This window comes from Cervus canadensis, chromosome 8, assembly GCF_019320065.1.
Source record: "Cervus canadensis isolate Bull #8, Minnesota chromosome 8, ASM1932006v1, whole genome shotgun sequence".
Classification (NCBI taxonomy): Eukaryota; Metazoa; Chordata; class Mammalia; order Artiodactyla; family Cervidae; genus Cervus; species Cervus canadensis.
This window is the reverse complement of record NC_057393.1, coordinates 26,668,191-26,681,423: the sequence shown is the minus strand read 5'-3', so window position 1 is coordinate 26,681,423 and position 13,233 is coordinate 26,668,191. Positions and strand designations below refer to the sequence as shown.

The 13,233-nt window shown below is 51.6% G+C and overlaps 1 protein-coding gene across 3 annotated transcripts in view; it reads left to right on the top strand.

The window, feature by feature from the left end:
• NEURL1 (neuralized E3 ubiquitin protein ligase 1) overlaps nt 1-12,767 on the top strand; it is a 74,274-nt gene extending 61,507 nt beyond the window's left edge. For all 3 annotated transcript variants that reach the window (XM_043475522.1, XM_043475524.1, XM_043475523.1), the window contains exons 4-6: nt 6,606-7,295; nt 9,752-9,898; nt 10,407-12,767. In XM_043475522.1, coding sequence (XP_043331457.1) covers nt 6,606-7,295; nt 9,752-9,898; nt 10,407-10,645 — 1,076 coding nt within the window. In that variant the 3' untranslated portion in view covers nt 10,646-12,767. The remainder of the gene's footprint in view (nt 1-6,605; nt 7,296-9,751; nt 9,899-10,406) is intronic.
• Nucleotides 12,768-13,233: the final 466 nt, after the last annotated feature.

Below are 13,233 nucleotides of genomic sequence, written 5' to 3'. Positions count from 1 at the left end.
GGGGTGTATGGAGGGGAGGACCTGGGGTCTTGGGGACACTGAGGACAAAGCCCTCATTTGAGAAACAGGAGGCCTGAATTAAGACTCCACTTGGCCGCTCACTGACTTTGGGCGTCTCTCAGCATCTCTGTGCCTCGCCCGCCTTTTCTGTTATTTGGACATAATTGTACATGTGCCATTTACCTCACAGGTAGTTTGTGAGGCTTCCGGACACGTAAAAGTGTTTACATAAATGGGAAAGACTGTTGTTTTTAGGTTAAAAAGGAATATCTAATTTAAAAACACCACCAAAGTAGACAGTCCCCCGCTTGTCCTCTCACTGAAAGAGGGGCAAGTGCCTGTGTCTGGATAAAAGTCAAACCATGCAATCGAAATTATTTCTTGGGATAAGGCCTATGGTTCTCCACCTGGGTTCCTTGGAGCACTGGGGTTCCACAGAGGCATCTCGGAGGTGGCTGAGTGGCCAGGCTCTGTGGTCACCTCTTAGACATCAACCAGAGTTTTCAGTTCCTTTGGACGAACGATTCTATTGCTTGGGGGCGGGGGGGGGAAGTTTGAGACCCACCAGACCAGATGATTCTGGGGAATCTATCCATCTAAGATCCCGTGGCTTGAAGATTCTATAAATCTAAGAATCTATGACTCTGAGGCCTTCTGAAACATTCTGCCCTTTGCTCCATGAACCTCAGAAGTGTGTTTGTTTCTCCCAGCTTTCCCGTGGTTGGGTTTATATGGAGAGGGTGGAGGTGGTGTGGGTGTCAGGGCACTTCCCAAAAGGGTGGAGGAACCCTTTGTCCATCCCAGCCGTGCACCCACCCTCCCGGCTCCTTCCCCTGCCCCATGCCAGCTGCGAACCAGCAGGAGGATGTTTATGGACACAGTAAATGGGTTGGTGCGCCTTCCAAACAGGGGCCGGCAGAGGTCCGCCAGCCGGCTGGGCGGCTGCAGGCTGACCCGTGGTTAAAGATTATCCAGTGCTGCGGATGTGAGAATCTAAACAAACAAGACTTGGACTGATGGCTGGCTCTGCTTCAAAAGAGCCTCTGCTGCAGCAGGCCCTGGTTAACCCACACTGACTGGCAGCGTGTAGATCTCTGGGCAGGAGCTGCCCAAGTGCCCTCTGCCTGGCACCTCCCACTCCTTTCCCTTCCTTTCTCCTCGCTGGTTTTGCTCAGACTTTTCTCCCCAGGCATTTGCTAATGCAGTTTTCCCAGCCGAGTGCCTCTTGCTTCTGTCAGTCCAAATGCTCTTGTCCTTCAGGGCCTGGGTCAAATCTTGTTTCTTCTGAGATGCCATCTCTGACTCACCCTGAAACAGAAGTTCTTAGCCTCAGTTGGACAGCATTATCCTAACAGGGAGATTTATTCTAAAGAAGAGAAGGCTCCGAGGGGGCCCCAGGGAGTGGGTACAGGACACTTGCATCTATGCAAGTGTTTTTTTCTAACAGTCACAGGTGTTCAAAGGTAGGGAATAGATGGCCTTGAGAAGTGGTGAGCTTCTTGTCCCCAGGGGCATTCTAGCCAAGGCTAGGAGAGAACTTCGCAGAGATAAACAGATTTCCTTATTCTCCTCTAAGGTCTTGTCTAACCTGAGATACTGAGGATTTTCATGACTCCAAGCTCCAAGTCTCCCAAGGGCTCCTGGCTCCACAGGGCCTGGGTCCTGGCTGTCTCTCCTTAACCCCTGTCCAGGGCTGGGCACACAGGGCTCAATGGGTGGGTATGCCGGGTGCTTTCCCGAAGAGGGGAAGCCCAGGCCTCCTCGCCCTTTGCAGGGCCTGGCTCTTTCTGCCCTGGCCCAGGGGATCTGCCAAGCCAGCGCCAGGTGCCAGACGAGGCAGGAGCTGAAGATGGACGAGTTCTTTCTTGACAAAGGGGCCACGAGAGGGGAGCCAGCTTTGCAGCTTCTCCTGTGGCCCTGTGCCACCTCTCCCCCATCATAAACAACTCTCAAGTAGGAGTCGCATGTCCCAGGCCCGGATTAAATAACTCGTTGCTTCAAACATGGGGTCATCCCACTGATGGAGGTTGCAGGCCGGCCGTTGTTGCCCTAGGGTGCAGTCCTGCGCTGAGGTGGGGCCGTGGTGTTCTCCCCCGGCTTTGGGCACCTGGCCCCTTCCCTGACCCCTGACTTGATGTGGACTCATTCCACCAGGACCTTTGTATCCCCTCTGCAGAGGGTGCCCTGACCCGCTCCTCTGTCTCGGGTTTCATCTATTTCAGGGCCTCGCGCAGATGGGCACACTGATGGGATGGTTATTTTGGAGCTTGCTGGCGGCTTGCAGCTGCTCCTGACCCCAGGGGTGGAGGGGATGGGAGAGGAGACATACTTGGGTTGGGCAGTGGCCCCAGGGGTTCTGTTTTTAGCTGGTTCCCAGCACCTCTTGTACCTCCTCTTCCAACTCCTGTGATATTTCAAGCAAGGTCAAAGGGGTCACTTTCCTGCCCCTTCTCCTCTTTCTTTTCCCACTGTTTCTCCTTCTTTCTCTTCTTTTGTCTCTAATCTCCACTTGAAGCTTCTCCTTCCTGGCCTTTAGTCAGTGAGGTCGTTCAGCGATTCTGTCCTGGGTGCTTATCATGACTGATGCAAAGTCCTAGGTTCAAACAGTTAGCTGCCTGGGTGCAGGTGGACCTGACTTTGACAAACTCAACCTGAGCAAATGCTAATAACGGAAGTTATCAAGTATCTAGGTGCCAGGGGCTTTGCACTCTACCTCTGATCCCTTCAACAATATCGCAAAGCAGGTATTATTATTATCTCTAGGTGAGTGATCTGGGACTGGAGGAAAGTGGCTCACCCACAGGCCACCAGCCAAGTGCTGGGTCAACATTTAAACCCAGGCCTGTATCACTCCAGAGCCCATGCATATTCTTCTGAGCCATGTAGCATGAAGACAGTAACAGTGGCTCATGGTAACCTAGTGATTGTCTTGTGCCAGGTACCCTAGATGCTTTATTCCACTGCATCTTCTTCACAACATCCCTTCCGAAAGGAGTATTAGAATTCAGATTTCATACCAATAAGGAAATGCTGATTTCACCGCTATAGAAGAGAGGCCCAGAGGGCTTAAGCTATTTATCCAAGGTCGTACAGCCAGGAAGTGACAGAGCTCGGATGGGAACCCAAACTGATGACTTCAGAGTCTTGCACTGAACTGTGTTCCTATCTTGCCTACCAATATATGGATTTTGGTTACAAAAAAATCCTAAAACACTCTCAGGTTGCATTATAAGAAGTATAGAGTACTTATTAGGAGAGGTGTGATGGCCACACTGTGCCTCAAGCTGGTGAGAGTGGATCTGAGTGTATCTGACAGTGTACTGAGTCTGGCGCTGTTCGTTGTCTAAGAGGTGGGAAGGTGTGTGTGGAGTCTGAGTATTCCCTGAGGAGAGCTGTCTTCAGTTGTGGGGCTGAGAGGCAGCCCCAGAGATAATAGGTATAAATACAGGAAGGTTATAACCAAATGCACCCTGGAAAGTAAGCTGTATAAAGAGCAACACATGAGCTGACAGTGTTGGGTGTGTTTATATGTACATGTTTGTGGGTAGCGATCATTTTATTTAGGTTGATACACAGTCTACTCATTTTTAGTATCTAGCAGTTTTGTACAAAAATAGTAATTAATTTGTAAATACTACCAGAATATTTTCTAGCTGGTATGTAATTTTTTAAATTTTTTATTTATTTATTTTTTTGGTTTGTAATTTTTTAAGAGCGTTGTGTTTATTGTGGTGGTGGTAGTGGGTCTTGTGTTCATTTTTGTTTTAAGTGTAGGTCTGTAAATAACAATTGCAGGATTTAAAGCTTTAGCATGACACTTTGTGTACACGAGAGGAGGGATTTGAAGGAAGATGCCTTGCAGAGTGAGGTGGGTGGCAATTGTTAGGTTAAAGGAATTTATTTTCCTATGGGGTATGTGATAATGTCAAAAGGAAGCATTTCTCCCAAACTTGGGAGTAGGCAAACTACTAATCGGTGTAGCTTTATGTAGTATGCTAGTCTAAAAAAGACAATAGGTAATACAATGTAAAAAAAATTCTTTTATGATGGATTTTGTAAATAGGTTTGTTGCAAGGTAACCTGTTTTCTTGCTGTGATCTTACCACTTCAAATGAAGGTAATTTGAATAAATTTTGTGTGGTAAAGAATCAGTGAAATAATTTTTCCTAAGAGTTCAACAAACAAACAAAGCAACCAGGGAGGTAGATTTCAGTTTAAGAGAAGGAAGCATTTTCTTAAAGACAGAGTAGCTCAGCAATGGCCTGAGTTTCCTGAGAGGGAGTGGGCATATTCAAGCAGAAGAGGACTCCTGTGGGGGCAGAGAGCAGGAGAGCATACATCCAGCTCCATTCAGGAGTCTGTTTAAGGGTCTGCCCAGCTCCATGGGCCCTGGCCTGATTGTCTTGAATGTGTAGGGTGGCATGGGAGAGAGCAGCGTGGGGTGTGTATATGTGTGGTCCCCATGACAGCCTTGTTCATGTAAACCCTGGCTGGGCATCTCTGAGCCACTTCTTTCCTCCTTACCCTGCTTCTCCATCCCTTCTCCTCTCTGTCCCCAACCCTCTGGAGTCCCCAAGGGCCAGTGCCTGGAATCCTTGAGGGGTTAGGGGAGCAGGGCTGTTCCCTGGGGTCCAGGCCGGCCCACAGCCCCCTCAGCCCCCTGCTATTGTCTCCCATGTCTTGCCCTCCTCGCCTCTGCCTCTCCGCAGCCCCCTAGCCTCACTGCACCATTGCTGTCACAGAGTCAATTCCCTGGAATAATCACATTTTCCGGTTGGCTCCCTCCTCCTTGCCAAACACGATGCTGGGAAATCCTGACCAGCCAGGCCTCAAGAGGCTTCTCCAGAGAAGCAGGAGACTGGTGGGGAGGGCCCAGCACCCTCTCCTTGCGGGGGTCCAAACAACACTGTTCCTGGATGGGGCAGAGGAGCTGGGGGAGAGCAAAGATAGGGAGGCATCAGAGAGCATCTCTAGATTCAGCTGGAGCTGAATTCTGTCTTCGCTACCCCTACCAGTCCGTTCCTCCAAGCTTTGTTCCCACGCTGAGCACCCCCGCCATGCTTACTCAATTCCTGGAGAGAAAGCACAGATTCTCCCTCGGGGAGGCTCAGAGAAAAGCCTCCTGAGAAGGGATTTGTCCCTGGTAAGGCCAGCAGTGGCCCCAGCCAAATTTGGGGCTTCCCACGAAAAGGATCCAGTAAACCTATATGGCTTGAAAGTGGAGGGTGTGGGATAAGGAATTGGGCAGGTCACGCTTTAACCCTGGATCTGCAGCTTGGTTGTCACAGAACATATCTGAGCTTTATCCGTACAGTGGGACCACCTCTGTGGGATGCTTTAAGGAGGAAATGCAGCAGTAATTCATTGCGCCTGATGACTTTTATTACAAATTATAGGACTCCATAAAGCAGACTTAGCCAGCCATTAAGAAATTATGGTCTCAGAAACATGGTTATTGGTGTAAAAGGGTATACAGGACATGGTAAATAGAAAAACTAGTTTTGCAAAGGAAATTTGTATAACAGAGTTCTTCACCTGGAGTCCATGGCCATGGATGCTCTGAAATTATCCACAGAATTTAGGAAGAATGTGCATTTTCCTGAGAAGATAGGTACAAGTTACATTTTCAAAGAGATTTGTTACCTGTAAAAGTTAATAGTTTAAAACTACTGGTGTTTATACAGTATGATTCAATTTTTTGTATTAAAAAGAGAACTAAAATATATTCAAAAAAGGCTAGAAATTCACACATCTAAATATTAATAGTATTTTCCTCTGTATTACGTGTATGAATAAAAAGAGAAAGGGTTTGATTTCCAGTTGTCGGTTTTGAAAGGAGAGCTTGGAAAAATTCACTTAGCTTCTCCATCTCAGTGTCCTTCGGTAGAAATAACATCAAAAGCTAATTTTTGAGATAAGATGAGACAATTTATGCAGAGAGGTATTCTAGAGGGGAGGGTTCCCCCTGGGCTCCCAGAGGCATAGAATATCAACATGCATTCAGCAAGTGTTTACTGCTGCCTTCTAAGTGCTGGGTGCTATCCTGGCTGCTAGGATAAAGAGCGAGGGCCCAGGAGTTAATTTTTTTAAATCCAACTTTTATAAGTGTATCATTTATAAGTAATCATGTTTTTAGTTTTGGTGTCTTTCCTGCCTGACGATCCTTTGCTTAAACAAATACGTAGTCTGAGGTCCTGCAGAATGTGTGATGTTCTTGTTCAGTGGCTAAGTCGTGTCAGACTCTTTTGAGATCACCTCCCCCCCCCCCCCCCCCATGGACTGTAGCCCGCCAGGTTCCTCTTGCATGGGGATTCTCCAGGCAATAATTCTGGAGTGGGTTGCCATTTCCTTCCCCAGGGTATCTTTCTGTTCCAGGGATCCGACCCAGGGATCCAACCTGTGTCTTGTGCATTGGCAGGCGGATTCTTTTGACCACTGAGCTACCAGGGAAGCCCCTGTAAAATGTCTGAGCATTTTCTTTGCCGTTAGAAACTAGATGCGTCTTACTAGTACCGGCTTTAAAGACTAGTGGGGGGAAACTCGCAGGCGCTGGGACCCAGGGCTGTGGCCCGCCTGACGGTCGCCCTGTCTCCCTACCCCCGCAGACAGCGAGCTGGTGCTCCCAGACTGCCTGCGCCCGCGCTCCTTCACCGCCCTCCGGCGGCCGTCTCTGAGGCGCGAGGCCGACGAAGCGCGCCTCTCCGTGAGCTTGTGTGACCTCAACGTGCCGGGCTCTGACGGCGACGAGGGCACGCCAGCTGCCGGCTGCCCCATCCCGCAGAACTCGCTCAACTCGCAGCACAGCCGCGCGCTGCCCCCGCAGCTCGACGGCGACCTGCGCTTCCACGCGCTGCGCGCCGGCGCGCACGTCCGCATCCTGGACGAGCAGACGGTGGCGCGCCTGGAGCACGGGCGCGACGAGCGCGCACTCGTCTTCACCAGCCGCCCTGTGCGTGTGGCTGAGACTATCTTCGTCAAGGTCACGCGCGCGAGCGGCGCGCGGCCTGGCGCGCTGTCCTTAGGTGTCACCACGTGCGACCCCGGCACGCTGAGGCCGGCCGACCTGCCCTTCAGCCCCGAGGCCCTGGTGGACCGCAAGGAGTTCTGGGCCGTGTGCCGCGTGCCCGGGCCCCTGCACAGCGGCGACATCCTCGGCCTTGTGGTCAACGCTGACGGCGAGCTGCACCTCAGCCACAACGGCGCCGCGGCGGGCATGCAGCTGTGTGTGGACGCCTCACAGCCGCTCTGGATGCTCTTCGGCCTGCACGGGTCCATCACACAGATCCGCATCCTTGGTGAGTGCCCCCGGCCGCGTGCCCGCCTTCCTCGAGGTGCATCCTGAAGCTGGCGCCTCCAAGGCCTAGCATCTTGTCTTCCCTGGAGGCAGGGTCTGTCTGGGTAGAGGGGAACAGCGCCCACCCTGCCCCTTATGGGTTCTAGTCAAAGAGTCACTGTTTTGTCTAGTCCATGGGACTCAATTTGTCTAGTCCATGGTTCTCAGGTCTCACCAGATAAACCCTGGGGAGGGGGAGGAAAGCAGGAACACTTGAGTTTCACGCTCAGAATCCCAGTCACCCACATTCCCACGTACATAAACAACCCTCATACACATTGCCCAGTGGTCATTTAAAAATGGGGAAAAAAAATTTGTTTCCACCAGCAGTGAACTTTTTGAGGTTCAGTTTCCATTTATCAAAAAATGGGAATGAAGGCCTCTACCTCTAAGGATATGGTTGTGTGTCTAAATAAGATAAAGAGGGTGGTATGTCAGCAGTCAGGTATCTCTGCAGAGCAGTGCCTGGATCGGGGGATTTTGGAGACTCCCTGGGCCTTGGAGGAAATGGGGTTGCAGATGTCTGGGCCTTCCTGGCTTTGAATGGGCAGAATCTGCATGGGCTGTGTGATGTGGGTTTGGACAAGCCGTATGGCAGAGCGCTCTGCAGGGTGCTGTGCTCAGCCCCTCAGTTGTGTCAGATTCTTAAATCCCACCTCCAGAAATTGTGATTCTGTAGATTTCAAATTAGGTCCTGGGCATCTGAAGTGTTTATTCCTTAGCAAATTTGGTTAGACAAGTTTGGAGACCCCTGAGCCTCACAGCTCCCAACCTAGACCTCACCCCAGGACACTTCATAGACATGATAATGTGTGTATGTGAGCATGAGTAACACTGTAAGATTGGCATACTGTGTCTAGGCACATGTGAGCAAATGTATGTGTATTTGTGTATGCAATGCTATTGGTACTTGTGAGAGTGTATGAGAGTTTTGTGAAATTGCGTAAAATCAGTGGAGACTTCCTCCTCTGGAAAAAGACCAAGTGAAGATGAAGTGTAAAATAAATTGAAAAAAGAATGAAAAGAAATGGGACTAGGGTGCTAAGAAATTAGGATTGAGGGAAGATAAGTCAGGGAAGAGTGAAAAGAAATCAGGCGAAATAAAAAGACATCAGAAAGGAAAGAAATTGGCTTAAAAATTCAAGGTGGAATAAAAAGAAACCAGACAAGGGTGCAGAAAAAAAAATCAGGCTGAGGTACAAAGATATTTGGCTACAGTCACCAGGAGACACTGCTCCTCAGATAAAGGATATTACATAAGGGCAAGGTAGTCTCTTGCATCAGCACTATCTAATAATAGTTAAGTAGCTTTCCAGTGAAGCTTCTGTTGCTCAAAGAGGCTTACTAGACTAGAGCAAAGGAGAAGCTTAAAAAACAAACAAAACCCCCAGGACTTAAATATCCCGAGAGGGAAGTAGGCCAAGGTGGGCGTTGAAGATTAATCATTCAGAATTTAATATATGCTAAACAGAGTGCTCCTGAGCTGTTTGGAGAATTGGACATCTTGACTAGCAAAGTGGTGAAAGAGGATCCTGACTCTAAAGGAAAAACAAATCAGTAACAATGTATGGAAGGTTGATTATTTACTTCATAGAAGAATGCTTTGGTTTGTTGAAGGCCTAAGTGAACTAAGAATAAAAAGATATTTCCTTCACTCTAAAATTACAGCCAATTTCATGTTTCATGGTGAAACATTATCATTAAAGTCAAGAAAGTGATGGAGATGCTGTATAATATCATTCTGAAAATACTAACCAGTGCAATAAAGCAAGAAAAGCAAATAGGAGGTATAAATTTCTGAAAGAAGGAGATGATAGTTCACTTAAAATGTGTTAACACTACTAAGAGAAATCCTGTGGACAGCTAATAAATATTCTTAGAAACAGTGATTGTTAAATGAATTAGATTGAATAACTAAATTAGACTGAATAACTAGTAATAAAAAATATCTCATTGAGCACTTACTTGTGTGTAGGGCATTATGTTAGGGCCTGTGGGAAAGTCACAGGTGAGTCAGGCTTTCTGCTCTCAGGAAGCTCAGGGTTTAAATAGGGAAACATTACAAAGTTACATTCCTGGGCAAAGAACAAAATAATTTCCCAGGCTCTGTGATTGCTTATTTCCATGCATGGTGTGTATGACTGGTCAGTGCTAGATAGAGATATGTGGTGGTGGGGTGGGGGGAATCAAGGCTGGCTGGAGGAGGGGATTGAGGAGAGCCCCAAGAGACTCCCTGGACAGTTAGCTCTTTAGGGGAAAGGCTCAGTCAGTCTCTGAGCCTAGTGGCTGGGCTGTGTGGTCAGGCTGCACCACCCTTTTCTCTTCTGGGAACCTAATGGAGGATGGAAACTCGAGCTTTCTCCCAGTGGGCCTCTGAGTGTCTATGTCCCACCTTCCTCCTTCCCTCCCTTTCTGCAGGCTCCACCATCCTGGCAGAGCGGGGCATCCCATCGCTCCCCTGCTCCCCCGCCTCCACACCAACCTCCCCCAGCACCCTGGGCATCCGCCTCTCTGACCCCTCACTCGGCACCTGCAGCTCTGGCCCTCTGGGGAGCTCTGCTGGAGGTAAGTAGGCTGGCCCCTTTGATTCCATGTGGCAGCCCTTCCACTCTGAGGGACCTGCCCTCCAGCCTGGCTGAGGCAGGTCTGCAGACCGGGCCCCGGAGGAGCTGGAGATGGGCGCAGTGAACCCAGATTGAGTGGTGATTCCTGGGCTGTGTCCCGTCCTGTCTCTCAGCTGGGTGGCTTTCTCCAGAGGACTTCTTGAGCACAAAGACCACCAGAGGGTAGCTCAGCAGGGGCCTCCCCCAGGGCGCTTTGGGCCGCATCCTTCCTCCATCCTTCCTGCCTCTTCTCGTTGCTTCACGGACTGCCCGGCCCCGGGTCTGGGCATGGAGGAGCCGGAAGTGAAGCTGTCCAGAGTGCATCCTCTTTCCTCTTGTGCCCAGGAGGTGGGTGGTTGGGTAGACAGGCTGATCCCGATCCATGGAGGAAGAGAGGCCGGGGCTTTCTTCATGAACCTGGGACTGACCACATTCATGTCTCCCCCTCACTGCTGTCCCTGTGTCCCCAGGGACAGCCCCCAACTCACCAGTGAGTCTGCCCGAATCACCAGTGACCCCAGGCGGGGGCCCGTGGAGCGATGAATGCACCATTTGCTATGAGCACGCGGTGGACACGGTCATCTACACGTGTGGCCATATGTGCCTCTGCTATGCCTGTGGCCTGCGCCTCAAGAAGGCTCTGCACGCCTGCTGCCCCATCTGCCGCCGGCCCATCAAGGACATCATCAAGACCTACCGCAGCTCCTAGCCATCTCGGACCCACCTGCTCCCCAGCTTCCTCTGACTCCGGCCCGGCTCCAGCTGAGGCGCAAGTCAACAGGGCCCCTTCTCTTCATTTTGGAAATTCTTTCCCCTTCTCATTAAACTTGGGAAACAGCCCCTGAGGTCTGGAGAGGAAGGGGTGTCAGGCTGGGAGGTGGGGGCAGAAGCAAGTTGCTGCTCTTCCCTGCAGGCCGAGGGGCTAAAGCTGGGGAGGGGGGATGGTCTCAGCCTGTCCTGGTCCTTTCCTGCCTGGGGTGGATTCCCAGGAGTCTCTTTAGCCTGTGTGGCACCTTTGTGAACATTAGAAAGTGCATCCCTTCCTCTGGGCAGATGCGGCCCTGAGCCCAGACATGCGGCTTGGCTAGTGGAGTGTGCACTGGGACTTCAGCCTGTTTTCTCCTTCAGCCAGCTGCCCTTGAGCAGTGCACAACCTGTACAACGGCAGCCCTGGGCAGGCAGTTCCTGGGCTGCTGCCTTACTCTCTGACCTTCCCTCACTGTCTCCTTCCTTCCTTTCCCTGCCCCTTGGGCCTGGCAGCCAAGGGTAAGATGGCCAGTGGATCCCTGTCATCGCAGGAGGGCTGCCCCTCTGTGCTGTGCCTGTCTCCCACTCACCCTGGATGGGTGGACAGACAGGCTTCAGAAGCCTCTTGGCTCTGGGTTGCTGGCCTCCTGGCCTGATTGAGACGTGGAGGGCCCCTTCCTGGTCATGGCCTGTTTGCCTCAGTGGGCTGAGGGATGCTCTTGCCTGGAGGCAGCCCCTTGGCGTGGGCTGTAGAGCAGGGTAGGTCTTCTGTCAGGCTAGCATCCCCAGGAGAGGCCAGGATCCTGGGTTGGGAGTAGAGGACTTCCTGGAGTAAGAACAGCTTTTTTTTTTTTTCCCCTGTACTTTTATTTATTTATTTATTGGGTGTGTAGGGGTTAGTTTGGGTGGGGGGAGTGAATTCCCACCCCCAAGACCCCTATAAATGCTGCCCTAGTAGGTGGAGTGCCTGGTTGGAGGGGCCAGCAGAGGTGGTCATCACTTAAACTCTTCCCTAAACTCCAGCCCACAAGTCTATAGCCAGCTCTGCTTACCGTGAAATAGAACTCCATAAAAAGGGGCCGAGTTGGGATGTCTTTTGGCAACTTGTGTCCACTTTCTAGAGAGGGCAGCAGGGCCTCTGCAGTGCCCTGGGACTAGTGGATCACCCGGAGACACAGAATGCCCTTCTTGGGCTGGAGCATAGGTATCGTAACTGGCTCATATACATCAGGAGGCCCAAGTTCCCCACTCTGTAAGGACATGAAAAGGTCTGGGCAGGCTGGGGGAGGGAAGGCCAGCTGGTCTTGCCATTGTAGGTGCTCTGTCCCCCAGGAGAGAGAAGGGGGTGGGTCCCATCACCTCTAGGTTCTTGATCCTGATTTTGGAGTGAGGGAGGACCCCCAGCTGCCCTTCGGTTATAGTCATCTCAGCCCTGCACGCCTGTCCTGGTAGGCCATGGGCTGGGGCCAGCTCTCAGAGTCCTGGCCAAGTCTCCCCGAGCCTCCAGCCCTCTGTCCCCTCTGAAGGCTTTTTTACGCCCATTGGAGACTGCTTTGTTACATGGCCTGCAGAGCATGGGATTCTAGACCTGGCCACTGACCAGTTGTGTGGCCCTGGCCAGGTCACAGTCGCTCTGAGCCTCAGCTGCCACCTCTGTAAAATGATTGTTGGGGGTGTGGGAAGACTTTTTTTGTGACTCTTGGGAGGTTCTTTGGTGGTGGCTGCTATGGGGTGGTGTGGTGGGAAGCACAGGGAGGGGGGTCACGATGCCAGGCCGGCCCTATCTGTACCTGCCTTGCAGGGCACCTTTGGGAAGTCACCATTCTGCCATGGGTCTCTACTCCCCACTAACCCCGTAGACCTCTTCTGTGGGAGTGGTGTGAGATGGGGCTGGTGGTGGCCCCAAGCAGTCAGGGCGCCCATCCCAGAGGCAAGGGAAGTTCATAAGTGCAGGGGCTGTGTGGCCTGAGGGTCAGGGAGAAGAAGCCATCCATCCCATCGTCTCTGTTAGTGTGAGGGTAGCCGCTGCCTCCTTTGTGAACTTGGATCACCGTGATTGTGAATAAAGGTGATTTCGTACCAGCCTGAGGGCTGTGCCATGCAGTATGGAGGGCTGGGCAGGGAGGAAGGGCGGGCCAGTGTGTGTGTGGCGGGGCGGTGGTGATGGTGATGGTAATGGAGGTGTGGAGGAAGAGGGCCCGGTGTCCTGGTACAAGGGGAGACAGCAGGGGAGGGGGAGGTGGCTGGAGCATGGCCTGGGGCTTGTACAGCAGAGGCCAGAATGCCAGGTGAGCCTCGTTGTAAGCCGAAAGGGAGAAGCCACTGCCCTTCCGTGACTGCAGGTCTCTGGATCTGTCAAGAGCAGGAGCCACAGAAGTCCATGAAGCGCTCCTGAAGGCTGAGCCGGAGCTGAACCTGTGTGCAACCTTTGTGGAGTGGCGGCGCCACCTAGGGGCTAAAGGGAGGATGGCAGGGGCTGTGCTGAGCTCCCAAGAACTGGGTCTGCCCATCCCTCACCCCAAGCCCAGACCTCTTGCCTCTGGCTCAGCT